Source organism: Typopeltis vanoorti, chromosome 2 (genome assembly GCF_054136105.1).
Source record: "Typopeltis vanoorti isolate ZY-2024b chromosome 2, IOZ_Tvanoo_1.0, whole genome shotgun sequence".
NCBI lineage: Eukaryota > Metazoa > Arthropoda > Arachnida > Uropygi > Thelyphonidae > Typopeltis > Typopeltis vanoorti.
In genome coordinates, this window is record NC_143550.1 from 14,061,371 (window position 1) to 14,078,045 (window position 16,675).

Below are 16,675 nucleotides of genomic sequence, written 5' to 3' on the forward strand. Positions count from 1 at the left end.
TCACATCATCATTGCTAATAAACACTTGTGGAACTATAGCTCCTAAGTGAAAATTTGTGGCATTTATGATTATTTGCAGATGTTTCGTTTCCAAACAGATTCTCTAGGGTTTGAAAGTGAGATAGCCAGCTTTATTAAAGAGCAGACTCTTAGAAGTTAATGTTTTAGACCTATCTGACTGCACTTAGAAAATACTAACTACTGTGCAATAATAAATTTAGTTTAATCCTTTATCCAAGTGTGTGCAAACAAAGTTTGCGCCTGAAAGTATCTTCAAGACTGGGGGAAAAGTGGTACAACACCGGGCAACTCCTTTGCAAAGGTGGAGCAAGATACCAAACTCCTAATCTCAGTATCTCCCATTATGCAAAACGCATCTCCTTGCGGATATGTATAATGTTATGCATTAAGGGAAGGGCCACTACCCAGACTAGTTTCGACCTTTATTGAGGTCTCTTCAGTGGGAGCCAGGCCCAAGTGGAGATACCAAGGCAGAAGCATTAGCAAGGTCATCTCCTCCTCCTGTACCACTTTTCCCCCAGTCTTGAAGATACTTTCAGGTGCAAACTTTGTTTGCACACACTTGGATAAAGGATTAAACTAAATTTATTATAGTCTGACCAAGTGAAAAATAAACTTTCAACATCTTTCTCTAAATCCAGAGTAATTTAATAAAAAGGTGGCACACCGTTTGGCAGCTCCTATAGGAGGAGATGACCTTGCTAATGCTTCTGCCTTGGTATCTCCACTTGGGCCTGGCTCCCACTGAAGAGACCTCAATAAAGGTCGAAACTAGTCTGGGTAGTGGCCCTTCCCTTAATGCATAACATTATACATATCCGCAAGGAGATGCGTTTTGCATTATGGGAGATACTGAGATTAGGAGTGTTGGTATCTTGCTCCACCTTTGCAAAGGAGTTGCCCGGTGTTTGTACCACTTTTCCCCCAGTCTTGAAACTTTCAGGCGCAAACTTTGTTTGCACACACTTAGATAAAGGATTAAACTAAATTTATTATAGTCTGACCAAGTGAAAAATAAACTTTCAATAACTACTGTGCAAGCACAAACATTTTTTTCCAAATGATATTCAGACTACCAATTCCCTCTGAATTGTTGCTAATTCCTTCTGTGTACTTATTATTCAGCACATAAGATCAAAATAATTTCTAAATGGTTTGCTCAGAAGTCATTTCAATTCTTTACTCATCACAAAATTTGCATGCCTGGTGTTGTCATATCCACTTCCTGCAAATGGACAGATATCTCATGGTATTTGGTAAGACAGTGTATATTCTTCGAGTAATATAAAAATTTTTTAAGAGTGAGAAAAACTACATCCGAAATTCCTTACCTTGAACATCAGTTTTAACTTCTAACGGCAAGCTCGCTCCTCCCTCAAATTTAGCAGTGAAAGCTTTCACCCATACTTTATACTGTGTATATGGTTCTGAAATTTAAAAAGTTTACTGTTATCTTTCTGCTAGTAATTCACACAAAAACAGAAAAGTAAGTCTCTATTACTGAAATGTTATGAAGACATTCATGACATACAAGCCATACATTATGGGATAAGAGTCAAACCACTTTAGGCCTCTAAATAAACTAGGATGGTTGCACATTAAAAATAAAATTCACATAAAAAACCTGAAGATACTTTCAAAAATTTTAACTAGTTGGTTTGAAAATGGATATTTAGGAACATTCTTATACTAATTTGTCATAATTTGCCATTATTAATCGTGCTCTTTTCAAATTTATTTAAAAATTTTTCAAAATGGAAATTTCTCCATATTTCTATAAGTCTTGGATTTATTTCCTATTTCAATTTATCACTCGCTTATTAATTTACTTTTTTAAATTTCTTTCTCAATTAAATACCAGTTTATGCAATTAAAAGTCATTCATAAATCTTTCCAAATGAGCTAATATGTTTCACATATAAAAACTACTTTCATACTTAAGACTAGTATAGTACATTGACAAGATATACTTGAATAATATCAGACTTTTCAAATACACCCTCTTTACATGCTACACTCTGAATTTTTATATTTCCTTATTTTACACATTCATTCCGGGTCATGTATAGCATGAGTGCCACAATCAGGCAGCAGGTCATGTCCCATCCGGAAAGCAATTTTTATATTGTAATGTTCATTTCAAACATGGGCCAATAATGGGAAGGTGGCATACAACATACTACCTTTCTAAGGCAAGACAACATGCTCCGATCTTCGTGTAGTGTAGCCTATTTCTGCAAATGGAACTGTGATGACCCAAATGAAGTACAGTCATCTTCAAAAAGTCTACATTCCCTACTTGGAGAAAGGAGAAAAATGCCATCTAGATACATGAGTAGTTGACGAATTTCATTATTCAAAGAAACAACTGGGTTATACCACGGGAGTTAGAGGTGACTGTCACTATATTTAGTCTCCAGAGCAAGGTTTTAGTGCTCTTCCCATCTTCTCACAATCTGAGGTTATGCCCTTTAACGGTCAGCCTGTTTGGTCGAGTGGTTAGCGTATCTGCTCTCTGCCAAAAGCTTGCAGGTTCGAATCCCGCTGTGGGCTTGGATGTTTGTGATTGTCTGTGAAAATACTAGCGGTGCTGGTGTAGTTGCTGTTCGTTGTATATGGTGGATTGTGAGTGGTGGAGACAAAGAGTTGTATGGAAGGTGCCCTCCCTCGATAAGTCTTTGGACTCCCTGGAGGTATCACGTAATAATAATAATACGGTAACCTCACTATAAGAAGCCATTCCTACTACATTTGAAGATACAGCAGTAAAGCATTTCTGCAGGCTGGCCACTGAACCAATAATTCTTATAATGCATCCCAACTAGGTAATAAATAATCCTGTTGGCACTTATTCTGAAAACCAAGTATAGTGGGAGTACATTAAAGGAGAAAAGAAGCCGTTGGAGAGGCTGCACACAAACAGGAAGGCAGTGTTTCCTGTGTGAGAAGAGATATGTTTCTGAGTGTTCTTACTCAGTAATAAACTTTAAGATATTGCCAACCAGGAAAGACAAATTCAGTAGTTGATTCAATTTGAATTTTTTTTTTCTCCTGAGGATCAGAAAAAAATCTGACAAAATACAATGAAAAAAAAAGAACAAAATAAAAATCAGCATCCATGGGATCTAACAATTGGCTGTAAGATATGCCATCTCCAGAGGAAGGTTTTTGGACTTATAGATTTTTTTAAAATTCTATTTTTAATAATTTATTTCTTGTAGTCCAAAAACCCTGCTCTGGAGACGAAACATGGAAATTTTTCAAGACACTTCAGATCTCCATTAGCAGAGCGATGGTCTCACACTGGGTGATGAAATTAAGCTCCCCACCTACAGACAATTGCAAATATCCATCCAAGTAGCAGGATTCAAACCTTTGACCTGTTGGTTGGAGAATGGATAACCACTCAGTCAACCATGGCAGCTCAGAATTCTCATTTTATGCAGAAAGATAAGTAAAATGTCACATTATTAATACATGAAAAAAAAAATTTTTTTTTAAGAAGCAAATTAAAAACAGCAAAATATTTTTAATGTGTGATTAAAAAATCATCATTAACAAATTCCTAATTTAAAAATATTTCTCGACTAAAAATATACAAATTTAAAGTTTTGTGATTTACCATATGTCTACTAAAAATGCATAATTGCAGTCAAATACATCTAGTTCATGCATGGTCCTATAGGCATTTATTAAAATATACAAATACTTTATTATTGGTTATTTATTTATTCTGACAAATTATTCTTATCGTTGTCCCAAAAATGTATAAGATCATGTATTATTTTCTCCACTCTGCAGTGATATATTATGATATTCAGATAACACCTGCATATAAATATTTGCTAATTACAGATTATTTATTTTTTCCTTAACATATTAATTTCCTATTTGAGTTCCAGCTTCAGTGCCACATTCTTTGTATGAGATGATTCCTCCTTCTTCTTCCTTTCACGTATTAGGCCAATGGCCTGCTACGAGGCTATCCTTAGTCCTTTCGAACCATACCCACCCCCGTGGATAAGGTGGTCAGCCTTATACCTCCGGGAGTGTCCCATGTCTATAGATGTGTGTGTTCACGGGGTCGGTTTGCCTGCTTGCAGGATGAAAAACCTCAGATAAACTGGGGATGATTCCTATGCCACAAATCATCCCATTCAGTCTGAACAAGACTAAGCATGAGACCATTTGTTCTAATCTGATACAAATATGTTAACTGAGTATCAGCAATGGTATATGAATATTCTGTTCATAGTTATTCAAAACTGCCAAAAAGCAATGGAATTATCACCTAATAGCATTATTCAAAGGATTTAATTTATCCTAAGATGTGAATATATTTGAAACTAAATGAAAATAATGGAATTTTCAGCATGTATTAAGGTAATATGTATAAATAAATATACAGATTGTATGCGATTTTTGTATTTCTATGAATTTTTGTAAAATTAAAAGCTGTAGAGATTTTGTGTTATATATAAAATCTGACTGAACAAGACTCAAACTATTAAAAATAGTAAAACACATGGAACATTCAACAATAAAATGAACAAATCATGTAAAATATGTTTAATCCAGAATTATCTTCATACTTTATCTAGTATGTTTTGTAATCCTTCAAAGCCAAAATATTTGATATGTCATGGTTTGTGCCTAATTATCTGCATGTAGTCAGTATAGGGAAACAGGAAGTGTTTCATTAGGTGATGTGATCCCTGGCTATGGTATCTACAGCCTGCTGGTCAAATTTATATAGCAACTTCCGTTGTACTCTAGTATCTTTTCTATTAGCTGTCTTAAGGTGAATAATTGGTCAATTGTGCTTTGTCCTGGTCTGAAACCTGTTTGTTCTTCTCCTAGTTCTACATATGGCTTAATTTGTTTTTGGAATACTTGAATAAAAAACCATACTTGGAATACTGAGGAGACTAATACCTCTGTAATTATTGCACTGTTTTGTCTCTTTTTTTTGTATATATGAGTCATAACTGATTTGGTCCAATCAGTAGGTATTGCTTCATTTTTGTAGATCCTTTCAAATAACGTTTTTAATGGTTCCAAAAGTTGTTCCTTTCCTGCTTTTAAGAATCCTGCATGTATTTGATCAATACCAGGTGATTTCCTAGTTTCAAGTTTATCTATGCTGTGTGCTATTATTTCTTTGGTAAAAATATTTGTTTCCCATTCCATTTCAGTGGCTGGAATAATAATATAATCAGAGCTGTTTTTATTATATAAATCTCTCAAGTATTCTTCCCACCTGGCCATTCATTTTGTTTTACTTTCAATTAGTTGTTCCTCTTTGTTTTTGATCATTATCATTTTTGTTGTCTGTGTTCTTACTAATTTGATCTATTTGTTTATATAATCCATGGAGGTTATTTTCTTCTGATAGCTTCTCTGACATTTTGCATTTTTCTTCTAACCAGTTATTTTTGTCTCTTTTAACTAATTTTCTAATTTCTCTGGTTAATATACCATAAAATAACTTTCCCTCTTTGGAGGCATCTGTAGCTAAAACCAATAAATGGAATGAGACCAAATTTTATATTGAGACTTTTGAAGGCATGGGGAGATAACTTCCACAAAAAAAAAAAAAATTAGTATCAAAAGTCGCCGACAGGGGAAATTTTGGCACTGGAAGAGCCGAAAACAAGTGGATAATTACATTAAAGGCAGATAAATTGGAATAATAACATTTTGATGGTGTAAGCGACAGCCACATCACTCATTCCAGCTGGATATGTGGCGCGTTACAATGATAAGAAATTCAAACTTAACAAGCAACTTAACAGCCGCGTCACTCATTCCAGCTGGATATGTGGCGCGTTACAATGATAATAAATTCAAACTTCTTAATCATAGCTCTCAGTGCTACAGCTGACATAGGACCTGTATGCAGGTTATGAAGCCTTCTAAATTCCTGAAGGGCCACTATGGGATTGCACTGTTTAAGGTAAAACAACTTAACAAATAAAGTTAATCTCTATGTTGAGGGAAACAAATTACCCTTGTTTGCTTCGATGTCAACAACTGTCTCTACTATACGCTACGAAAATGAAATTCCTGTCAGATTCTTCCACGTGGATAACTCCATGGGAGAAACAATACAACACCCATCAAACTGCTACCCAACTCTTTGGTTTGGGAACAATGCTGAGGCAAGGTAGGATGCATATTGAGCACAATTCGTCAGTCATTTGAATAACTGCCTGAACATTCCCAATCCCGTTTTAAGTGGAATTGGTGGTGCTGCTGTCACATACGCACAGTAAAATTTGCATAAACCTTTTTACCTGCGTTTACTGCAAATATCTGACTGCTTTCGGTTCTGCCAGCAGCAAAATTTCCCCTGGTGGCGACTTTTGGTACTAAATCTTTTTTTTGAAGAATTCATCTCCCCATGCCTTCGAAAGTCTCAATATAAAATGTGGCCTCATTCCATGTATTAGTTTTAGCTACAGATACCTCCAAAGAGGCAAAGTTAATTTATGGCCACCCTGCATTATATTCATTTCTGTTGTAGTTCTGTTTTAACTTTGTGATTTTCCTTTGATCACTTAGCCTTTTTACTTCATCCCAGATCCAATCCTTCTTACTTTCTCTTTCTATGTAAGCTACTGTATTTTCTGCTGATTTTAATATTATTTCCTTTAATTAGCACCAATGTTCTTCAATGTTTATATTCTGTTTTGGTAGTTCCTTCAGGTTTTTATCTAGTTCTGGTTCATATTTTCTTAGATTATTGTCTTGTAGTTTATTTATATTCACTCTTCTTTTGACTCTAAAAGTGCTTGCAAATTTTAATTTTATTCTAAGTTTGCTAATACTAGCTTATGGTCTGATTCACAGTCTGCAGTAAAGGATCTGCAATTTAGGATAATTGAGTTCCATCTTTGGTTTACAATAATACAGTGGTGCCTTGGTTAACGATGGTAATCCGTTCCAGGATTACTGTCATTAACCAAAACTGTCATTATCCAAGGCGCGATTCCCCATAAGATTTAATTGAAAATCGATTAATTTGTTCCGGCTCCTCCCCACAACCGTAGTACATATTAAAAATGCGGATAAAACTCATTTAAGTCATAAAAATATGGTAAATATCACTTATTTATTATACAATATATGTATTTGGTACAAAAAAATGAACATTAATAAAATGAATTGTTCATGAAAACAGTTTTTAATTATCAATCTTCACCAGAAGGACAATTAGGCTTACTTCGGAGTGTTTTGACAAATGGACCTGTAAAAAACATGTCTGGGGTCGTTTGCTTCTGCCTCTTTTTTAAAATGTTTCTGAAAAACTGCATGGACTTTTCATTAAATAGATCTGCAGTTCTGATAACCTCAGATTTGTTTGGATTCCATTTCATAGCAACATTTTGAACTTCCTCCCACTTTGCCAAAACATTTTTGATTTCAGCAGTCGTAATTTGTTCTTGCTCTCCATCCTCACCTTCAGATGAAATTTCCATTTCCTTTTCTTCACATCATCATCATCATCAAATTATTCCTGCCATGTACCCTCAAGGGGTGTTCAGGATATGATAGTATTACATGAAAAAATTACATCATTACTAACTTCCTATCTACAATTTTCCTCCAAATCAGTCTGTTACTTGTCGAGACTCCAACATTATCAGATCTTATATTTCTATCGTCTAAGGCACTTTGTACCGTATCAATCCACCTATATCTTGGTCTTCCTCTGGGTTGTTTTGCTGCCAACCTGGCAGAGAACACATGTTTTGCTAATCTTTCTTTACCCATTCTATTTAAGTGACCATACCACCTGAGATTAGCTCTGCTAACGCATTCCTTGATGCTGACAATGTCAGGTTCTTTCCTAATATCCTCGTTTTTAATATGATATTGCCATTGATGCCATCTGTTCAAGCCTCTAATCTTTCTCAGGACTCTTATATCTGCGGTCTCTAGTCTTTGTTCAAGTGTTTTACTTCTGACCCAGCTCTCAGATCCATAAGTTAAAAATGGTTTGAACACTGTCTTGTATACAGCTAATTTAGTGTTCTGACTAATTTCTCTCTTATTCCATATGAATTTATTCAATTGACTTCCCATCATACCAGCTTTGCTGATTCTGTTGTCTATTTCCATATTTAATTTACCATCTTCACTAAAAATCGTGCCTAAGTAGCTGAAATGCTTTACTTGTTCTACAGGTTCTCCATTCACAACACAGTTGACATTTTCAATGATTCTGCCTATTTTCATTGTCTTTGTCTTTTTATTGCTGACCTTCATACCATATCTATTACAAGAGCTATTCAATTTAGTCAGAGAATCTTGCAGACTTGTAGCGGATTTATTTAGAAGTATAACATCATCCGCATAAAGCAAAGAGCTGACATTAACATCTCCAATTTTGATATCATGTTTAATACCACTTTCCTTCATAATGTGATCCATATAGATAATGAATAACAGAGGGGATAATGTACATCCTTGTCTCACACCAGATTTAACATTACACCATCTTCCCGTACTACCTTCAATTCTAACTGCTGACTTACAACTCAAATAAAGACTAAGTATTGCTTGATATAATGCCCCATTGACACCATATAACTGCAGTGTATTGAATAGCTTCTCTCTTGGCACCTTGTCATATGCCTTTTCCAAATCGACAAAACTTAAATACAGATCTTTGTTATATTCCCATGCTTTCTCGACTATTTGTTGCAAAGTGGTTCTTGAAAAGTTCTTTTAGCTCGTCAGCAGTCAGTTCTCAGTCATGCATCCTCAATAATTCTTCAACATCATCTTCCTCCACTTCCAAGTTATGATCATGAGCAGTTGTGACAATATCCTTTACCAATTTGTGTCCTTCATCTGAAGTTTCTTCATTACCAAAGGAAGGACACAGTTTCCTCAATGCTACTTTGAGACATTTCATTGTTGCTTCTTGCCAAGCCTTTACAATTAGCCTAATTGCTATGATGTTGAATTCTTCCTTCCAAATTTTCTTAGGGTTATGTTGGTAGCCTCACATATTTCAAAGCACCTGGTAAAAAGTGCCCTTGTGTAAAGTTTTTTAAAATTTGCAATTATCAGCTGATCATAGATTGAATCAGAGATGTAGTCTTGGGAGGAAAAAAAATCACCTTGATAAAATCTAATTCCTCTGGTAGCTCTTCTTGTAAGCCTGTTGGATGGCCAGGTGCGTTATCCAAGGTTAAAATGGCTTTTAGAGGCAGATTGTTTTGCTCAAGATAGGCTTTGACAGTTGGTCCAAACACTTCACGAATTCAGTCTCTAAATTCTATTCTTGTGACCCAGGCTTTGCTGTTAGACTTCCACAAAACACCGAGATTGGATTTAGAGACATTGAACTTTATGAATGCTCGGGGATTCTCCGAGTGATGGATTAACATTGGTTTTACCTTGCAGTCTCCACTTGCATTTGCTGCTAAAAGCAATGTTAACCTATCATTCATTGGTATATGCCCAGGAAGTGTTTTTTCTTCTTTTGTGATAAATGTCCTGTTGAGCATTTTCTTTCAAAATAATCCAGTCGCATCACAATTGAAGACTTGTTGAGGTAGGTATTCTCCTTCTTCTACAAGTCTTGTAAAGCTATTGACAAATTTATCTGCTGCTGCTTTGTCAGCACTAGCTGCTTCTCCATGTCTGACCACACTATGAATTCCTGTTCTTTTTTAAAGTTGTCAAACCAACCTCTGCTACCTTTGAAATCATTATCATCTACCTCAGAACTTGATCCCGAGGTCTTCTTTTTCAAATCTTGATAAATCTGTTTAGCTTTCTGATAGATTGCATTTTGAGATGTAGTATCGCCCACCATTTCTCTTTCTTTGATCCAAATTAGTAATAGATTTTCCATTTGCTCAAAAAGAAGCCCTCTGACATTCAACCGTGAAGTTCCCTTAGCAACCATAAGTTCTTCTTTCTCAGCCAAAATGGTTGATATTGTAGAATGACTGGTTTCATATATTCGAGCTAGCTGCATAACTTTCACACCCTCATGATGTTTTGCTATTATTTCTTTTTTCTGTTAAATAGAGAAAGTTTTTCTGTTTTTTTTTTTCCCCTCACTAGCTTTCTTTTTGGGACCCATTTTGTCACATGGTAAAAAAATTCACTCTATAAAAAATAAGATATGCAAAACACGGTATTATTACAAATTGTACAACACTAAGACGAGGGGTACAAAGAACATATCGTCACCTGAAAATAAAAGTAAAAGTTCAAAAAAAAAACTTTTTGAAATAAAAGTTAAAAGTTAAATTCGAAACCTGTAATTTTTGACTAAGTGCATTTTGCTTGTAAGGTGACGATATTAGATACAGTACTTACCATAACATACACTGATTAGCAGCTTATAGATACAACGATTATTATACAGATGAGATTTGATTTTGCCTTTTGATGGTGAACAAACAGTGACATGCAACCACCAATTTATTGTCTATATGAACCAACACATAAAAAATAAATGCTTAAATACTAATTTCATCATAAAACACATTTATAACCACAAATTTTAAAATAAAGCACAGTACACTACAAGAAAAGAAACGATAAACGGAAGACGTAAACAGTTGGCTATGATGGGTCAAACATATCTGAGCTTCACAGCTATGCCGCGTGGCTGTTCTCTATTCGACAATGTCTTCCCGCACGTAGCTGAGTGCGATTGGAAAATTCCGTTTTTTTTAGATCGGGTAGAGGTTCACATAATCAAGAGTCGTAAACCAAAGCCTGTGTCATTAACCAAGAGTTTTTTTCTTACAGCCACTCATCGTTAACCAAGTATGTCGTTATCTGAGGCCGTTGTTAACCAAGGCACCACTGTATAGTTGTTCATATTCTTGGTTTGTCTATCTGGTGATATCAATGTTCATTTTTTGGGGGGGATTTTGGTTGTTTAAATCCCAAACTAGTCTATTATTTGAGCAGACGTTTAGTAGTCTTTTGCCACATACATTACTTTCTCCATATTCAAACTGTCCATTTACACATCATCATCATCATCAAATTCCTGCCATGTACCCTCAAGGGGTGTACAGGATATGATAGTACTACATGAAAAAAATTACATCATTATTAATTTCCTATCTACAATTTTCCTTCAAATCAGACTGTTACTTGTCAAGACTCCAACATTATCAGATCTTCTATCGTCTAATGTACTTTCTACCGTATCAATCCACCTATATCTTGGTCTTCCTCTGGATCGTTTTGCTGCCAACCTGGCAGAGAACACTTGTTTTGATAATCTTTCCTCGCCCATTCTGTTTAAGTGACCATACCACCTGGGATTAGGCTGACACATTCCTGGATGCTGACAATGTCAAGTTCTTTCCTAATATCCTCGTTTTTAATATGATATTGCCATTGATGCCATCTGTTCACGCCTATAATCTTTCTCAGGACTCTCATATCTGTGGTCTCTAGTCTTTGGTCAAGTGTTTTACTTCTGACCCAGCTCTCAGATCCATAAGTTAAAACTGGTTTGAACACTGTCTTGTATACAGCTAATTTAGTGTTCCGACTAATTTCTCTCTTATTCCATATGAATTTATTCAATTGACTTCCCACCATACCAACTTTGCTGATTCTGTTGTCTATTTCTATATTTAATTTACCATCTTCAGTAAAAATCGTGCCTAAATAGCTGAAATGTTTTACTTGTTCTACAGGTTCTCCATTCACAACACAGATGACATTTTCAATGATTCTGCCTATTTTCATTGTCTTTGTCTTTTTATTGCTGACCTTCATACCATATCTATTACAACAGCTATTCAATTTAGTCAGAGAATCTTGCAGACTTGTAGCAGATTTATTTAGAAGTATAACATCATCTGCATAAAGCAAAGAGCTGACATTGTCAGCTCTTTGCTTTATGCGGATGACGATGTACGTCCATCTCCAATTTTGATATCATGTTTAATACCACTTTCCTTCATAATGTGATCCATATAGATAATGAATAACAGAGGGGATAATGTACATCCTTGTCTCACACCAGATTTAACATTAAACCATCTTCCTGTACTTCCTTCAATTCTAACTGCTGACTTACAACTCAAATAAAGACCAAGTATTGCTTGATATAATGCCCCGCTGACACCATATAACTGTAGTGTATTGAATAGCTTCTCTCTTGGCACCTTGTCATATGCCTTTTCCACATCGACAAAACTTAAATACAGATATTTGTTATATTCCCATGCTTTCTCGACTATTTGTCATAAAGTGAAGATCTGATCCTGACAGCCTCTATTTGGCCTGAATCCAGCTTGTTCTCCACCAAGCTTTTCTTCCACAATTCTTCTCAACTGTTTCTCAAGTATACTTGCATAGATCTTGCCAGCAACACTCAGTAGGGAAATACCTCTGTAATTCTCACATTCAGTTTTATTTCCCTTTTTATATATGGGTACTATGAGAGCTCTACTCCAATCATCGGGAATTCGTCCCTCTGTCCAGGCTTTCTGAACTATGCAGTGCAGCCGCTGTAAGACTCTTATACCACCATACTTCAGCATTTCTGGTCGAATATCATCTACTCCTGTTGCCTTTCCACATTTCAAGCCTTTGATGGCTTTTTCTACTTCAAGTATGGATATGTATTCCTGACTGCATGCCTGGTCAGTGTTTTTTTCCACTCTGCTGTCATCACTGCTTGTTTCATTTAGCAGTTTTTCAAAGTAATTACTCCATACTTCAAGGATATCTTTTTCTCCCGTTTTCATGTCACCTTTATCATCTCTAATTCCTTTTACAGCACTCTTTCCTCCATTCTTAAGCTTCTTCAACAACCTCCAGAATATTTTGCCACCTTCTTGATATTTATTTTCTATATTCTTGCCAAAGTCCTCCCATGACTTTTGTTTAGCTAGTCCATTTACACTTGGCCAGGTATCCCAGTCTTTGCCTAGTTTTGCATTTAAGTCCCCCCATTACAATTAGGAGGTCTTGACTTGATGTCTCCTGTACTGCTTTTTGCAGATCTCTATAGAACCCTCAATGTATTCTTCTGATGATATTGAAGTTGGTGAGTATACTTGAATAATAGTCAGTGATCCAACTGATCTTTTAAATCTTGCTTTAACCTAGGTGAGATAGGATTGTAAGACAATACAGAGTTTTGAGCCTTTAGTTTTAATATAATTGCTACTCCCTCTTGATGTTTATTGTCCTCCCTTCCTGAAGTTAAAATTTTGTACTGTCCATCGTGAAATTCTCCTTTTTCAGTCCATCTGCTTTAGCAGAATCCAATCACTTCCCACCTGTAGTTGTCTAATTCATGCAATAATATTTCCAATGCTCCTTCCTGGTGAAGGGTTCTTACGTTCCATGTTCCTATACTTATATTTTTTCTGTCTACTGTGATATTTTGTTCCAATAACATATTTTTTGCTTTCACTATCTTGGTTCCCTAAAAGAAAAGAAGAGAAGTCAATGGACATCTCCATGGGCAAGAAGCATTGCACCATGCAACAAGTCGCGTGCTTATAGCTGGTTTAAATTGGAGGAATATGATGCGCCATAGTCAGTGCAACTGTGTCCTTGTGAAATGGCTGCAAGAAGGAAACTGTGACACAGCTTGAAAGAGGCACTGTGATAGAATGTCAGTTATAGGCCTATCTGTTTGGCAAATTGGACCACCCCAGGTCAACAATCAGTGACACCATACTGAGATGGAAATGCAGGGAGTCAACTGCAAATACTACTAGCAGTGAACAGCCCATCACACTCACAAAATGCGACCTAGGATGCTACGAATAATATAGAAAAAACTGCCATTTGTTGGCTGACATAGTGAATGTGAAATTCTGGATATCGACTGGAACAAAAATCTGCACAAAAGCATTCATAACCCACACTCACAACATGGATTGAATTTCCATGTTCGGACTGCAATATGTAAGCCCCACATTACCTGAACCAATATGCAGTATTGTCTTCAGTGGTGTAAAGAGCATGTACAGAGCACATGGAAGCTTGGAAAGGTGTATTATGGAGTGACGAATCACACTACACCCTCTACCAAGCAGATGGATGGGTGTGGCAGATGCCTGGTGAACATCTTTTAAAGAGCGCATAACCAAAACTATGAAATTCAGAGGTGGTGGTGTGATGGTACAGTCCTGTTTTTCCTTGGGCCTGTTGGTGATGCCATGAACACTGAACTCCAAGAGGTATCTGAACATTCTTAACAATGCAATGCTTCCTACTTCATGGCATTTCTACAGAATTGACTATTGTTTCCTTCAGCCAGACAATGAACCGTCATAAGGATACTGCTGTAATTGCATGGTTTGTGGACATGAACATTACCACATTTGACTGGCCTCCACAGAGCCCTGATCTCAACCCTATTGAACATCTACGGGATGAACTGGAGTATCAGGTGAGGTCAAGAGACGTCTGCCCCACAACAGTGCAAGACCTCAATTACATGCCTACAGGAAGAATAGTCCAAATTTCCCATTGATCGCTATCATACACTTGTGAAAAGTATGTCCCATAGGATTGCTGGAAAGTATGTCCCATAGTCTTTGTAGCAAAAGGAGGTCGTGCATCTTATTAAAGTGTGCACCACGGCTGTTTGTTCCTCACACTATATTTCTGTTGACTTCTTTCCAAGTACAGTAACCCCCACCCGACTTACGTAAATTCGCAGTTACGTAATAAATCTCGAAAATTACAATTAATAGCGTGTATGAACATGTTTGCGGCTTTTGCGTTTTTGACATCCATTGCAGTATGCAATGACATAACGTTAACTAAACTCGGTATTCACAGCAAATGTAACGAATAGTAACGGGCAGTGACAGGTTACCAGTAAAAGTTGAGAGCAACAGAGGACAAGTGCGCAAAAGCCGTAACATTCAAACTGAAACCTACCAATTAGAAATAAGGACTCTGTAAACAATTCCTCCTTTCCCCGACCCGTCAGTAATCCATGCCTAGTGCAGCTAGTTTAGTCACTTGTTTATCACCGTTAGTGTTCGTTGTTTATTTACCCTTAAAATGGATTCAAAACGCAAAACCGAATGCGCTGGTAATAAATCTAAAAAATAAAGGTCTGCAATTACTTTAGAAGAAAAGTTGAAAATAATTCGTATGTATGAAGATGAGAAAATTATATCAACAATAGCTTGGGATATAAACCGACCTATTTTGACAGTGAATATGATAGTGAAGGATAAAGTTTGCATTGTTGAAAGCATGAAAGGTGCAGTAACATTGAAGGGTACAATCATTACCAAGAGGAGGCTAGGCCTGATTTCAGAGATGGAGAAATTGTTGTCTCACTGGATCGAGGATCTGACACAGAAGCCGTTGAGTTTTCTGATTATCCAGGAGAAGGCTATGTCTTTACATAAAGATTTACAAGAGAAGGCCGGCATCACAGACACAGAGAGTGCATTTAAAGCTAGTACTATGGTTCGAACGATTCAAGAAGCGTACAAATCTACACAGCATCAAAGTCACAGGTGAGGCAGCAAGTGCAGATACAGACACGCAAGTAAATTTCCCAAACTTCTGGCAGAAATAATTGAGGAGGGGGAATATTTGCCTGAGCAAATATTTAATATTGATGAAACGGCTCTGTTTTGGAAGAGGATGACAACACGGACATTTATTGCAAAAGAGGAAAAACCTATGCCTGGATTCAAGGTCACAAAAGATCTGATCACTGTTATGATTGGAGGCAACATTTCAGGGGACTTGAAACTTAAACCGCTTACAGTGTACTATTCCCAGGGACCGCAGGCCTTTAAGAACATTGACCCGAGTAGGCTGCCCGTGATCTGGAAATCCAATACCAAGGCTTGGGTTACACATGTGCTGCTCACAGACTGGTTCAATTACCACTTCATTTCCCAGGTGAAGGAATATTGTGCCAAGAAAGGAATCTCGTTTAAAGTGCTTCTCCTCCTGCACAATGTCCCCAGCCATCCAGAAGAGTTGGATGACATTCATTCTGATGTAAAAGTTGTTTACCTGCCTCATAGAACCACTGCACTGTTGCAACCTATGGATCAATGAGATATTGCGACTTTCAAAGTCTACTATCTGCAGCGTATGTTTTCCCAAGCAATCAAGGCCATTGATAGTGGTGAGGATATTACGTGATTTCTGGAAGAATTATAATATTCTTGACACTATCAAAAAAATCGGGGTGGCATGGGATGAAGTCAAGCAGACAACAATGAATGATGTGTGGAAGAAACTCTGCCCAGAAATGGTGCAAAATCGTTTAAAGGAAGAAGAGCAGACAATGACTGATACAGTTGTTGAGTTGGCACAAGAATTACAGCAAGCGACGGAGACATGTGCGCAACTGGCAGAGCAATTAGAGCTGGAAGTGGATAACGGTGATGTTAATGAGCTTCTTTTGAGTCACGATGAAGGCTTACTAATGATGACCTTATTCAGTTGGAGGCATTCCGAAATTCCGAAGAAAATACTATGCCGATTGAAAACCGCCAACTCCAGACGTTAAGAAATTTACAACAAAGGGACCAGCCGAGGCTTTTAACCTGATAGACATGGTGCTAGCAAAATTAGAATCGATGGATCTGAACACCAAGCGGTTCGAGAATGTTATGATGTTTCATTTATAAAATAATACTGTGTAAATAAT

At 36.7% G+C, this 16,675-nt stretch overlaps 1 protein-coding gene across 2 annotated transcripts in view; it reads right to left on the bottom strand.

Annotated features, from left to right (window-relative positions):
- Positions 1 to 16,675, bottom strand: part of LOC150108836 (putative receptor-type tyrosine-protein phosphatase mosPTP-1) — a 902,991-nt gene that overhangs the window by 279,211 nt on the left and 607,105 nt on the right. For both annotated transcript variants that reach the window (XR_016549344.1, XM_090403658.1), the window contains exon 8: positions 1,353 to 1,448. Coding sequence is in view for 1 of the 2 variants with exons in the window: in XM_090403658.1 (XP_090259784.1) it covers positions 1,353 to 1,448 (96 nt within the window). In the remaining variant the exon portion in view is untranslated. The remainder of the gene's footprint in view (positions 1 to 1,352; positions 1,449 to 16,675) is intronic.